Below are 14195 nucleotides of genomic sequence, written 5' to 3' on the forward strand. Positions count from 1 at the left end.
TTTTCTCAGCATATTCCTTTATTTTCTAATCCTTGAAGACTTTCTCTGGATACCGGGCCAGCCCCGTGAGCCCTGGTGAAAGCAACTGCTAAATAGGTGTTAGAAGACTCCCTGTCCTGGAATTTAAGAGTCGGGGACTTTGCCCCATTTCTGACTGTATCGTACACATCTCCACTTAGGTGTCCCTCAAACACTGTAGATAAAAGTAACCCCTCCCGTGTTGCTGCCCATTGGGTGTGGAGTAGGTGGTGATTCCTTGTGCGCAAACACCCTATTGCACCGCCGCGTTTCTTCCCAAACACCTCCATACCCCACACGCAGTGGGAAACCTAAGTGTATACATAGACCCAACCCTGCCAAGAGGCTGCTCCAAAGGTCCGGCTTTTCTTCAGGTGGGGCCAGCAATACTCTGTAGTATTCCTTTGCTCATTACATCTGCACCACACTCTCCTCCAGGGTTGTCCTGTAACAGTGTAGTGGACGCTTGTTTTGATGGCCCAGCAAACCCCTCCCTGCACACACTTTTCTGGGACTAGAACACCCGTTGTTCAGAAAACTATCCTTCACTTGATTTCAAAGGGAGGTGACCTGTTCTTCTGTGAGCCCAATCCCAACCCACGAGATATGGTTTGTAAGTCCAGAGGTGAATGTGAGTCCCTTCCCAGAGGTGTGGGCTTGGGTCTGAGAAGCAGCCAGGACCTCTCCGGGTGACTGAAGCTGAAGTTGCGATAAAGCAGCAGCTCCCAGCAGCCCTGTTGTCTGCCGTGCAGAGAAAGAGATAGGGCACACCTGCTGGTTTCCAGATCCTGGGTCCAGCTTTACCGTAAGTCCAGCCACTTCCTAGTCCTTGGGCTCTATAAGCTCCTTGTGTCCTAAGCTGGTTAAAGTTGGGTATCTCTCACAATCCAAAAAACAAACAAAAAACCCAACCAATACATGATTAGATAATTTCCCCAACTGTATTGTGAACTCCTTGAAGATATAGATGAAGGCGGGGAGAAGATACCTTCTTACCCTTTGCCCCCTTTTTTTTATTCCCTTATTCCCTTGGGTTCTGAGCACAAGCCCTTGAGCAATATATTTGTTAACTGATAGATGGGGGAGGGGCCCTATTTAGCTTATTATTTCTCAATCTAAATCTTGATTTTGAAAGCCACTCTGAACAATTAAATATCTTATTTTAAAAAGACAGTGTTAAATATTTGGAAACCTTGGCTTTCTCCACTCAATTCCTTAATCCTACTGTGTACCAATAATTAATGAAGAAGTTTTTGTTTTTGTTTAATTTTAAAGCCTAAAAAAGCAATTTCAGGCCCCATGCACCACTTTCTGGTATAATTACTCTGAGGTAAGACCTTGGTGTCACTATTTTTAAAACACTCCCCAGGTGATTCTCATGCAGCCAGAATTTAGAATCATAGTTCCATATGAATCTCACCTTACAATCATTTTAATGTTACATTTACATACATCCTTAAAAGCAGCCAGTTGAGGAAATTGAGTGTCAGGAAAGTCACATTCCAATAAAGTTAAAGTGTTTTCATGCCTCTATTCCAGCAGTCCCTCTATGACCCCCTCCAACACACAACCCTGCCCCCCCTCCCTTAGTCAATTTTGTACATTTGTGGAAAAGCAGGAAGGATGGAGCAGGCAGTTCATACATCCCGCAAACCACTTCATCTCCTCTGGGGCCCACCTTAAAGTCTCAGAAGTATGGGTCCTACTGGGGCAGAGAGCTGGTGGGGATCACCACAGCAGGTGACTCCACCGGTCTCAAGATTATTGTTTCTTCGAGTTCCTTGCTGGGTGAACACATTCAGGTTTTTAATTAGGAAAAAAGTACCAACATTAATTCTGCACCTCCTGCTGTCCTCAAAACCATCTCAACAAATGCTTGCTGCTCTGGGAAGCCTCCTCGTTTACCCACACGCTCTCCTCGGGACTGCGAGCATTTCCCAGGAAAAAGGTGCCATCAGACTGCATGGGCATCATTTAGGTGTCTGTGTTCTTCCCGAGACTGTGAACTTGAGCACAGGAGCTTTTACTTTATATCTGTAGCTCCTTGGCAGCCTCTCATAAACTTTGTTGAATGAATGAATGAAATATTAATCTACAGTCAACTTTCCAATCTCTGTGGGTCAGTGTGAGTTATTTTTTTTTTGATGCCTTTCTCATCATCTCCATTCTTTCTAGACCAGCAGAGACACCAGAGCCAGCAGCACATTAAACTTTCCTAAATCCTTTCTGATAAAGTCTCTTCAAAGTTCTGCTCCCAGCAGGAAGATGACCTGAACCAGATTTCACTCAAACTTCTAGATCTAATGACTAAGAGTCTCCCCTAGAAAATAAAACCTATGTAGCACTTAATTTCTGAAGCACTCAGAGAAAATACGAAAAAAAGCAAAGTGAAATAAAAGGGTCCAAACTATCCTATTATGAGTCGGGTACCTGGGATAAGCAACAAAGGGCCTACAGTCTTAATAAAGATGTCACAGCGCAGTGAGGGGCAAAAAATGACAGTGCACCGAATCCAAAGTAGGAAAAGGCTTTTTGAAGAAGGTAAAAAGTATGCTGACCACTTAAAGGGTTGACTGTATGTGGCACATAAAAATATGTAAGAAGAAGCCTTAAAGCATAATTCACAAGAGGGGACAGGGCCTATTTTTATCCAGCACATTGTTTGGAACACTGAGTATATTTGTGCAGGAACAAGAAAACACATAACATTTTGGGTGTTCGGATAGAGTCATTATTTAAGTACAGAACATGCTTTAGAAAAAGATTCTGGAAGTCTAATCTGTTATCACAATTACTTCAGATTTGAGGGAAAGGAGGATTTGAATCTTTTACTCTATACAGTTCTGATTTTTTTTACAAGAATCATATTACTTTTTTAAAAAATTTATTTATTTATTTAATTTTTGGCTGCGTTGGGTCTTTGTTGCTGCGCACGGGCTTTCTCTAGTTGCGGCGAGCGGGGGCTACTCTTTGTTGCGGTGCGTGGGCTTCTCATTGCGATGGCTTCTCTTGTTGCGGAGCACGGGCTCTAGGCGTGTGGCCTCCAGTAGTTGTGGCACATGGGCTCAGTAGTTGTGGCTTGGGGGCTCTAGAACGCAGGCTCCGTAGTTGTGGCACACGGGCTTAGTTGCTCCGCGGCATTGTGGGATCTCCGCAGACCAGGGCTCGAACCCGTGTGCCCTGCGTTGGCAGGCAGATTCTTAACCACTGCGCCACCAGGGAAGCCCTGTGTTTTATTTATTTATTTATTTATTTTTCAGGGAAGCCCTACTTTTTAAAATAAGAATAACATATTAACTTAAAACCACAATGTATGCTTTCAATGAAATATTTTATTAAATAGGACGCTAATTCTGATATGTCAGGTATATTAATGCATGGTGTTTGAACCCATTAAAACCAAGAGAACAATATGTTTTGGAAAAGAATTGCCCAGGATTTATTATTAGGACAATGTAAAAATTTATATTAAAAATTCCTTAAATGGCCTGTTTGTTAGACATCGCTCATTGTTGTGTGAGATTTCACTCAGGTATGTGAAAAAGATGCACGGCCAGGTGGCTGTGGAAACTTCAAACCTGAACCCTCTGCTTTTTGGCCATAATTTTTTCAACACTGTATTAAAACAATTTTTTAAAATTTCAAGAATTTAATTTTCTTCCATTAGATTCCAGTGCATGAATTCTTAGCCTTTTTAGATTTTTCATGCCAGCTGAGACTCAGCAAGAAATGATTAATTTATATACGTGTCTCTGACTCCCTGCCTTGAAACATGCTCTATTTTCAAAGTAATAATACCTGGTGTGTCTGGTATTTTATTTTGATGTGTTCTTTCACAGCAATCAGGCCATATTTAAAACAGGCTCTTTGGCTACGTGTAATATAGCAAAAAGCTTAGGTGATGGGCTTCGGCATTAATTAAATCTGTGTTTAAATCTGGGCTGTCCCTCTTGCTAGCCGTATGACCTTGGACAAGTCACTTCACTTCTCCACCTCTGTTTTGTCCACCTAAAACTTCTCAGGTCTACATAGTAAGATTGCTTATAGATTTACTTATAGATTTATGGCACTTAGCACAATGTCTGGCTTAAAGCAATGACTCAATAAAAATAACGTATTCTTAATATTCCCCCAAGGCTTAACAGCTTTTGCAGGTCTGCACACGCCAGCCTGGAAATCTAACTGAGAGAATCTGAGCCGACAAAACATCTTGTTCATAGGTCTTTTCCTTGGAATATTCTGCCTGGGGATTTTGACTCTCACACCTGTCCAGGGTAGCACAACCTTGGAATAAGGCTAAATGGGAGGGCTGTGGGCATCTGTAACTCTCTCTGCTCAAGCAGCCCTGTTGCTTTGTTAAAAGTGTTTTAAACTTATCTTTATTTTTTATGTTTTAATTTTTTTTAATCCAGACCATTTTTGTTTGATTTATTCTTAATTTATGTTCGATTATTCTACCTCATTCTTTTAAATCTTCAGTTCCTTAATGGTATTATTCCACTGCATATTTTATTATTTAGATTTGCCTTTTATTTTAAGCAGTTTACCAACTTATATAAATCTTTTATCATTTTTATTTTCATTTAATTATATTTTATATTTAATCTTTCAATACTTTTTATCTTAATATTGTGAAAATTGCAATATTTTCAAATTATATTTCTGGGGTTTTTTTTCATATTAGGTGAAGTAAGTCAGACAGAGAAAGACAAATATCATATGATTTCGCTTATATGTGGAATCTAAAAAAATGATACAAATGAACTTATTTACAAAACAGAAATAGAGTCACAGATGTAGATAACAAACTTATGGTTATGGGGCGGGGGAGGGTGGAGAGAGGGATATTTTGGGAGATTGGGAATGACATATATACACTACTATATATAAAATAGATAACTAATAAGGACCTACTGTATAGCACAGGGAGTTCTACTCAATACTCTATAATGACCTATATGTGAAAAGAATCTAAAAAAGAGTGGATATATGTATATCTATAACTGATTCACTTTGCTGTACAGCAGAAACTAACACATTGTAAATCAAGTATACTCCAATAAAATTTTTTTTAAAAAAAGAAGGAAACAAAAAAAATATATTAACCCATATTTTTATTTCTTTTTACATATTAAATAATGGGTAAATATTAGGAGAAAAATTTAGACTAGTTGATCTCTTAAAGCAAAGAAGACTCAGAGAGTTTTTCCTACTCTAGTTTGCCCTGAAAGGGATTAGAATATTGGAGACATTGGGTGGTGGCATGTCTACTATGACCAGTAGTGTTTAGGAAGGGGAAGCTGTAGCACTTCCAAATTTATCCATTTAAAAACAAAGCAGAAACCGGAACTCTGGACCATCTGGAGCAGTGGAGACTCAAAGGATAGATCCCCTGTCTCCTGAATCACAACTCCTCCCCTCCACAAAGAAGTCTTTCGAAAACAGGGACTTTGGGTCAACTTCATAAGATAAAACTAACTGCACATTAATTTAAATGGGCTTTAGTTACTACAAATCAGTTGGCTAAGATACAGAGTGTGCAAAAAAGGGTTTACATAGCAGGCCTGAGACAGGTGTCCTTAGAAAAGCCTGCTTTCAAGGTTGGCCTTGGCTTGCACCTGGGAACTTGACTGGTAAACACATCTCTGGGCTGTTATCAGACTTCCCCTAATGATAAGGGTGGTTCACTGTCCTTAGACCATGCAAACAATAAAGTTTATGCAGAATGCCTGCTTTCCTTCTGTGAGTCTGGAATTTTGGTTCATGCTGTGTGGTGGGTGCTTACATGACCAGCCCCAATAAAAAAAACCTTGGGTGCTAGGGTCCAATGAGCTTCACTGGTAGACAACACTTCACATGTGTTGCCACTACTGGTTGCTGGAGAATTAAGCATATCCTGTGTGACTTTCTGGGAGAGGATTCTTGGAAGCTTGCACCTGGTTTCCTCCAGACCTCACTCCATGCAACTTTGCTGATTTTGCTTTGCATCAAACTGTAATAAGTCTTAGCTGTCAGTGCAAACATGTGCTGAGTCTTGTGAGTCCTTCTGGCAAATCGTCAAACCTGGGGGTGGTCCTGGGGACACCGACAAACAGGGCTTCTCCTATCTCCAGACTGGCTGATAAATAATTAGTCCCCGGCTTAGTTCTTATCTTGGTATCTCTCCTCCAGACCAGATGGATGAACTTCCCTCTTTTGGTTTACTCTAAAAATGAACAATCCTGACCACCTGTCACTTAAACTGGAATCCTTAATTAAGGATAATTTTCCCCAAGACTTGACTTTAAAAAGGAGATCAAACTATTCTAAAGTCTCAGTCTGTCAGCTTGGTGGATTATCAAGGTCTCTCTCAGCAATTCCACTTCTTGTCGTGACAGTACAGTCATCTCAGGACCAGCGTCCCTCATTCGGCCGCTGGTGCACTATCTGAGAAAGAGAACTCCACGGAGGTGCTCTCTGGTGAGGGGACACGAGAATCTCTGAGCGCAGTGATTCTGCCACCTGTGTCTCTGCTCTGTCTTATGGTTTCTGCAGTGTTCCCCTTCAACATGGCCCCGGGCATTTATTCTTTGGTCATTGAAGGCCTGTGATCTAAGTGGTCATGTAAGCTCCTGGCTAGGCCTCAAGCAGCAGGAAAAGTCTGGAATCGGCTGCTATGCTTGTGAAAGAAATTGGTATGAAAAGTGGCCAAGGGAGAAAGAGGAAGTGAATTTTATATATTTCCTCAAATCAGGAAAAACTAGGTCTATCCAAACCTGCTGGTCACTGTCAGCAGATGCCATATTACTTTACAACCCAAGCTACATGAGAGGTGAAATGGTTACACCCTTCTAGAATTGAAAAAAAAAAACTGCGTGGAACTTGCCTCTTGGAGTATGGGATCTCTCTTAGAATGTGCAGTATGGTGCTAAAATTCTCTCTGCCTGCAAGAAACCTAGATTTTTAAAAATGGTTCCATTTCCTCCAGAGTTTTACTTTTTTTTTTTTTTTTTTTTTAAACAAAGACAAAATGAACGGGGCTTCCCTGGTGACTCAGTGGTTAAGAATCCGCCTGCCAATGCAGGGGACACGGGTTCAAGCCCTGGTCTGGGAAGATCCCACATGCCGCGGAGCAACTAAGCCCGTGTGCCACAACTACTGAGCCTGCATGCTGCAAATACTGAAGCCCACGCACCTAGAGCACCTGCAACAAGAGAAGCCACTGCAATAAGAAGCCCGCACACCACAACTAAGAGTAGCCTCCAGCTTGCCGCAACTAGAGAAAGCCCACGTGCAGCAACAAAGACCCAACAGATCCAAAAATAAATAAATTAAGACAAAATGGACTGACTTCTTTAATCTCAAGTCTCTGGGACCCCTGTATCTTCCAAATTTTACTTCTCAAGACAAAAAGGCACAAGTTACACTTTACAGCTTAGTGTACACTAGCTCTCAGTAAAGGTCAGATAAATTCTAGATAGATGATAGATAGATAGATGATAGATAGATAGATAAATAGATAGATAGATAGATAGATAGATAGATAGATAGATAGACAGACAGATACTTACATAGACTATTATTATCCTATTCTGATCTCTGGTTTCAATTTGTCTTTTGAACTTCCTATGCCATGTACCTTACGTAATCATTTTGGGGGATCTGGATATCAAGACTGACAATCTCACTTGGAGATAACCTCTTCTTTAAAAAGAATTTTAAACTACTTTATTGAGGTATGATTGACATACAAAAAGCTGTACATATTTAATGTATACAACTTGATGAGTTTGGAGGTAAGTATACTTCCATGAAAACATCACCACAATCTATGCCATAAACATATCCATCACCTCTAAAAGTTTCCTCCCATCTTCTTTATTATTATCATTATTATTTTGTGATAACTTAAGATCTACCCTCTTAGCACATTAGTCAAACAAATAACAAAGTTTCTTTTCCACAAGATGAATGAGTTCTAGAGATCCGCTGTACAGCATAGAACTTATAATTAACAATCATGTATTATATTATTCTTAAAGTTTTGAGTAAAATAAGTACCAATAAGGAGCCCTGGAACCGACCAAAGGTGTGCATTTAGTATAAATGTGCCCAACCTAAGAGTAGACCCATATCCTATGACATCTGAGAGGCTGTTCATCTCAGCTTTAAGTCTCCGCATCAGTTGCCGCAAAATTTGGTGTCCAAAGCCCCTTCCTTCTCACTCCTCTATGATATGCCTTCTCCAATCTTTGAAGCCACCTTAAATCCTTTTGGGAGAGAACCATAATATAAATAAACACAACACATTTCATAGATCGTTACCCCTGATTCTGAAGTTTAATGTAAATGTAAACATTTGCAGCTGGAGTCATTTCCACAATTGACGACTCATTTTTCACTTGCAGTCCAGCTTCTCACAAAAGCTTTGATCAACTTGATTCAAACCAAAATAGAAATAGCAAGTGGCATTGTGAGTCATCTCCATTTTGGTGGTATGCAGGTTAAAGCAAGGTATGGTGAGTGAAAAGTCAATTAATTTATGTTCGTCCATTTAAAATCAATTCCAAATAATTTGAATTTTGTATTAAAAGCAGTCTTCCAATATAAGTTTCTACTTGTACTCACCAAAAAATGTTTTAAATTCTCTAGAAAAGCTATTTTTCTCCTTCTTCAGATGATTATCATAATTCAATCCATAGAGAAGGAACTGGGTGGGAATATATTAACATATCAATCCAGTTCAAAATAACTTAATGCAGTTATTTTCTGCTTTCCTTTCTCTGCCATGGGTGCCACCTCTACACAACTTATGTGTAAATAAAAAAGTTTTCTGTTATGCTGTAGATTGTGTCTCGCTGTAATTGGAAACCTCCCTAATTAATCTCCTGAGCAGATACACAGCGAGCAAATTCTTGCTTTGCTGAGTGTTGCCAAGAGGACTGCAAGGCTTTCGCAGGCAACTCTGCCTGAGGAGGGCACTTTGGGAAAGAGCGCAGTCTTCTTACATGATATGAAACACCACAGAGTACTGTTCAGCTTACACACTGACAACTGGTTTAAGTAGAAACTTTTTAACATAGTGATGGTTTAACACATGTCACCAAGGAAAGCATACAAGTGAGAACAATTTTAAAAATACATTTGTAGAGCTTACCATCGGTCAACTCATGTTCCTGCTGTTGTTTGAATCACAGCTGAATACATATATAGGGTAGCCTCTCCAGGTGTGTTTTGAGATTTAGAAATCATTTGACAGGGACTTCCCTGGTGGCGCAGTCGTTAAGATTCGCCTGCCAATGCAGGGGACACGGGTTCGAGCTCTCATCCAGGAAGATCCCACATGCTGCAGAGCAACTAAGCCTTTGCACCACAACTACTAAGCCTGCGCTCTAGAGCCCACAAGCCACAACTACAGAGCCAGCATGCTGCAACTGCTGAAGCCCACACGCCTAGAGCCCGTGCTCCACAACAAGAGAAGCCACCACAGGGAGAAGCCTGCGCACCGCAAGGAAGAGTAGCCCCGGCTCACCGCAACTAGAGAAAGCCCGCGCACAGCAACAAAGACCCAGTGCAGCCAAAAAAAAAAAAGAAAGAAAGAAAGAAATCATTTGACATCTAAGGGTAACAAAACCATGTGAACTCAATGACTGGCAGGTGAGAAATTTATTGGAACTAGTTAACTGATTTTTCTACTATTTTTTTTGTAAGAACTAAATCTGATTTTCTGCTCTTCTAGACAGGTTCATGAATTCATGAGAAATCTCCTTCTCTAAGATGTGGTCCCATGACAACCTCGGTACTCCAACTGTCTCATGCAGTGTTGTGAGAAAAGCTAATTGGCAGATTCCCAACTCAAGAAGTGAAACTATCTTCCCACCCACAATCTTTCCTATGTGTTCCGAAAAATTTCAGAAGACAAAAGAGAAGGGGAAAACCTCAGAAACATCACAACCCAAAGAGATCCAGATGAATACATAAAATATCTCCAATAAATAATGCAGCTTCTCCCTCCCACGCCAGCTCTTCAGGGCATAGATCCATCAGTGGCGAGGTTTGTGCCATCTGATTTATTTCTATAATTTCTCCTTTAAAAAAAAGCAGCTACTCTTTCTCAAAAGGAACTGATGACCAGTGTATCATACAATAGTCATAAATGATCAAACATGCCCAAAACACTGATATGAACAGTATTTTATTAACAAAAAGGAAAATTATATATAGAGGAAGACAGTAAGAGCCTGACATTACCTGACTCTTGTGAAATTCTAAGTATAAGATTTCTTTGTGCTCACTGTCACGTATTTCAGGAAATGACCACAACCTGGAAAGTCTATAAAAGATAAACTAAAAATCTGCAACGGAGAATTTCAGAAGCTCGAAAGGCACCAACCAGAGTGGATTAAATATAAAATTATAAAAATACTTCAGTACATTGATAACTCCAAATCCAAATTACAAAAGCCAGGGAGAATGTAAATTGCATAAAACTTTTATTATTTAGTAGCAGTGTATTATTCTACACTTTAAAATAGAACAAAATATCTTTTTGAAGGTAAACTATTCATAACAAAATACATGTCAAACAATTTTTATTATTGGAGTAGAATTACTTTGCTATATACTTTCTATATTATACACATATACTTCTTGGTTTGTCTATGTATGCACATGTGTATAAATAACTTTAAGACATACCCATGTAGATACATATGACTAAATACACACATAATTATGAAAAATTTACAGTAGTCAATTTTACAATCATTTAGTAGCTGCACATAAATTAGTATTCACAGAACTAAAAGTGTCAATATGGTTCCCTTTCCCCCACTTCTCAAATATCATCTGAATTACTCTTCACTGATAATTTTGAAAAAATACTATCATTTTCCTATACAATTAACCAATCATTTTTTACAATAACTCATAATAAAATATTTTACTATTTTAGCTTTAGAAAAGGTATACAGTTTAATTCCACTTAGTTTAATTTTTGATTCCTAAAACATACAATTCCTTTTTTCATCAGTTTAGTGCAATTGTTTGGTACTGCAGTTTTTGAAGGTTAAATTAACGAACCTGAGTCAAACATTCATTCAAATGCCTTTTTTAAAATGTAAAACATAAACAAGATGTTTTGATGAAGCATGTATAATAGTCTCAATGTACCCCCTTCTAATAAATATATGATAAATAACTCAATGGTTGAGAGTAAAGCACTTCATATGAATCCATTGAACTGTCTCTGAGTAGTCCATTCTTAAGCAGCATGGAAAACAATCAGGATCAAAGACTCCCCAACTCCCCACGGAAAAGAAGCTTACAGGCTTCTGGAGCCTAAATATAAGATTACATTTACATGAAGGGGCTGTGAAGTACCTAGGAGTCCCTTCATTTTCATGTTAGGTTTCAGATATGCTAGCTTGTGTGTCAGGGGTTTGTGATCTGTTTTAAACTTATCTCCTTTATTAATACATTGAACTACTTAGCAGCATCTTTTTCAGTTTTTTTTTTTCTCTTCATTGATTTAGAACTGGTGCCAGACCGTGTGTGAATATAGGCAAAAACCTCGTACCAAAAACCAGAATACTCTAATTGGGTTACAAACTCTTTTGAGAGGAGGAAAGAAAAGCATTTGGACTGTAGAGTCATTTCATAGAGAAAAACCATCCTTTCAGAAGAAATATTCGATGAATTCTGATCTTCAACTGGATGTTAAATTTTGTTAAAACCCCCAAAGATGCAAAACTAAATGGCTCAGCAACAAAAACAAAGGGAAATGAAATGGTCTAAATAAGCCATATCAAATGACTGTACTCTTGCTAGAGATAAACTCGGATAAACTTAAGTTAGACTGACTTCCCAAAAGAATGAACTGATCTGCCATATTCATAGTGGGAACAGAAAAATCACTTTCTAAAAACTTTCTCCCTTACTTTTTCTTAATAAAGAGGAATTATTTATTCATTGTAGATAAAACCATACCAATCAAATTCAAAATACAAATTTTTGGTAGCAAACAGGAAGAAAACCTAAGTCAAAATATAGTCTAGTTTTTACATAATTTTATATATTTATAAATTTATCAAAATAGTCTTTTGAAGTTCACAATACATACATAACGTAACACTGTACATGTAAATGTAATAACAAATGTATTACGAAATACATTAAAAAATAACCTTTCAAAATACCAAATTCAACATGAAAACTGTCTTAAAAAGGGTTGACATCTTCATAAACATAGTTTCAGTGCATTTATAGTAGTCATTAACCAGAGTTTTCTGGTTTCAAGTCTCATGAAGGTCTTATCTTAGTGCTCTCTTTAATTTAAGGTAAGAAGGCAGAGATATTCTTCTGGCAAAAGCAGCTGCTTTCTCTCTACATTGCTCGTCCAGATGAAGCAATTGTGTCTAAGAGTAGAACAGCTTTCACCGGAGTGGCAAGGCCTTAGTAATGAACATATTCAGACTGAAGGGACTGTGCAGGGGAGAGACATAAACTGAGGTTAAATTCCATCACACACAAAATTTCTTGTACATTATGCAGCTTCTTCCTTCAACACAAGGCAATTTGGGTCTATTATATAAAAGATAAATGAATAAACTAGAAAAGAATAGAAAAAGATGAGGGAAACAAAGTATTTGCTAAGAATGAGATATTCAATTAGGTAAAGCAATTGCAAGAAAACTTTATATTTTAAAAGGCTTACTAATTTAATACTAGTGATTAAAAATTAAGTATTATTTGGAAATTGGTAGGTAGCACTAAACTTGCTTTTAAGCTTTTGTACAATACTATTGAGTTTTACTCAAAAGTACTAAATGGCATTTGTAACTAAATAGAAGATTATTAGAGTATACTTTAAGGAATATATATACTTTTTATTTAATGCAATGCATAGCAAATGAATGTTAATGCTTCTAATGCAGTAGAATTAGCTGTCATTTAAATAGATTCCTTAAGGATGTATGGATATAATAAATACCTTATAAATCCTTTCCACTTAGGGGGGACACAAAGCACTTCTAGCTTTGAAATCTGATCTTAAGACCCAAAAAGCTTTTGTGTAGAAGAGTCTTGCAGTCATAACATAATAAACAGTGGGCAACTTTCAAGAAAAATAAATAATGCAAGTTCCTCCCACATTACATTAGATAAGAACATATAAAAGGAGCATGCTTCGGATATGTAATCAGAATGCATTGATAATAGACATAAACCAGGAAAAGATAAAGACAGGTAGAGAAAATCTGCCAAACAGTTATTTTTGAGCAGCAAACAGCAGTTAGAAAGAAGAAACATAAATCAGTCTAAACATTAACAATTTCTTTGCATAATTCTTCTAGTCAAATACCTTAGAAAAATAAAGTTTACTTGATTTGCTACCAAATACCCTTTTCTCTTCCTCCAATAATTATTTTTCAAATTTATCTGCAGCATTTTATTAATATGTCATCAATTCTGAGAATGGTCCATTTTATTGATAGTATGGGTATCAGTAAAAAAGAATCTGTCCATTTTGCATATAATTTACAAAAGGATTCAAACTACCTTTGAACAGCTTCAAAATCCCAGTGAACTTTATACCCTATCAACAGCCATTTACTACATAAGTATCTATCAACACCGTGAGTCAAAAGTTATGGTCCTTGCCCTCAAGGGGCAAAAGACCACACTGTCACACAGACATAAAGTGAAAAGACAAAGGTGCCAACATTAAATAATAATATACGTAGGGTGAGAGTAACATTGTGCACAAGCAAAAGATTAGGCAAGGGGTGGAAAAGGAAGGTCATGGCAGGGAGGTGCGTTCTCGAGGCTGCAAGTTTCAAGGAAGAGGTTTAATGTTAAGAGCAGCAAGAAAAAAAGGAAAAGGCTTGGCAAACTGGCTTTCTCACTGCAGGATGTAGTTTACGTCAAGGCTTCAAAACAGGAGAGATGATCAAGACTTAGGGTACTATAATGTAAATATACCTGAACTCACAGAGAGAATAAAAGAGGTACAACTCTGAGAAAGTCCAGTGAAACTGGTCCAATGCCTTGAAGCCCATTTAACTTGTGGGACGTCAGCTACCATCCTAGCAGTTAGAGCTTAAAAGTGGACTATCATTTTTCTAGGTGCTTTTTCCCAGTTTCTTCTGAAATCTCTGCAGAGAGGGCAGAGCCATGAGGTCTCCCCAGCAGCAAAAATG

The 14195-nt window shown here is 38.2% G+C and overlaps 2 protein-coding genes across 3 annotated transcripts in view; one reads left to right on the plus strand and one right to left on the minus strand.

Annotated features, from left to right (window-relative positions):
- Nucleotides 1–14195, plus strand: part of LOC309656428 (uncharacterized protein) — a 467714-nt gene that overhangs the window by 370982 nt on the left and 82537 nt on the right. The gene's annotated exons all lie outside the window — the stretch shown is intronic.
- CDC14A (cell division cycle 14A) overlaps nt 10174–14195 on the minus strand; it is a 171241-nt gene continuing 167219 nt past the window's right edge. The window contains exon 17 of the mRNA XM_082452072.1: nt 10174–12480. Within this exon, the coding sequence (XP_082308198.1) occupies nt 12451–12480 (30 nt within the window). The 3' untranslated portion in view covers nt 10174–12450. The remainder of the gene's footprint in view (nt 12481–14195) is intronic.

Source organism: Balaenoptera physalus (genome assembly GCF_965194825.1).
Source record: "Balaenoptera physalus genome assembly, chromosome: 1".
Lineage (NCBI taxonomy): Eukaryota > Metazoa > Chordata > Mammalia > Artiodactyla > Balaenopteridae > Balaenoptera > Balaenoptera physalus.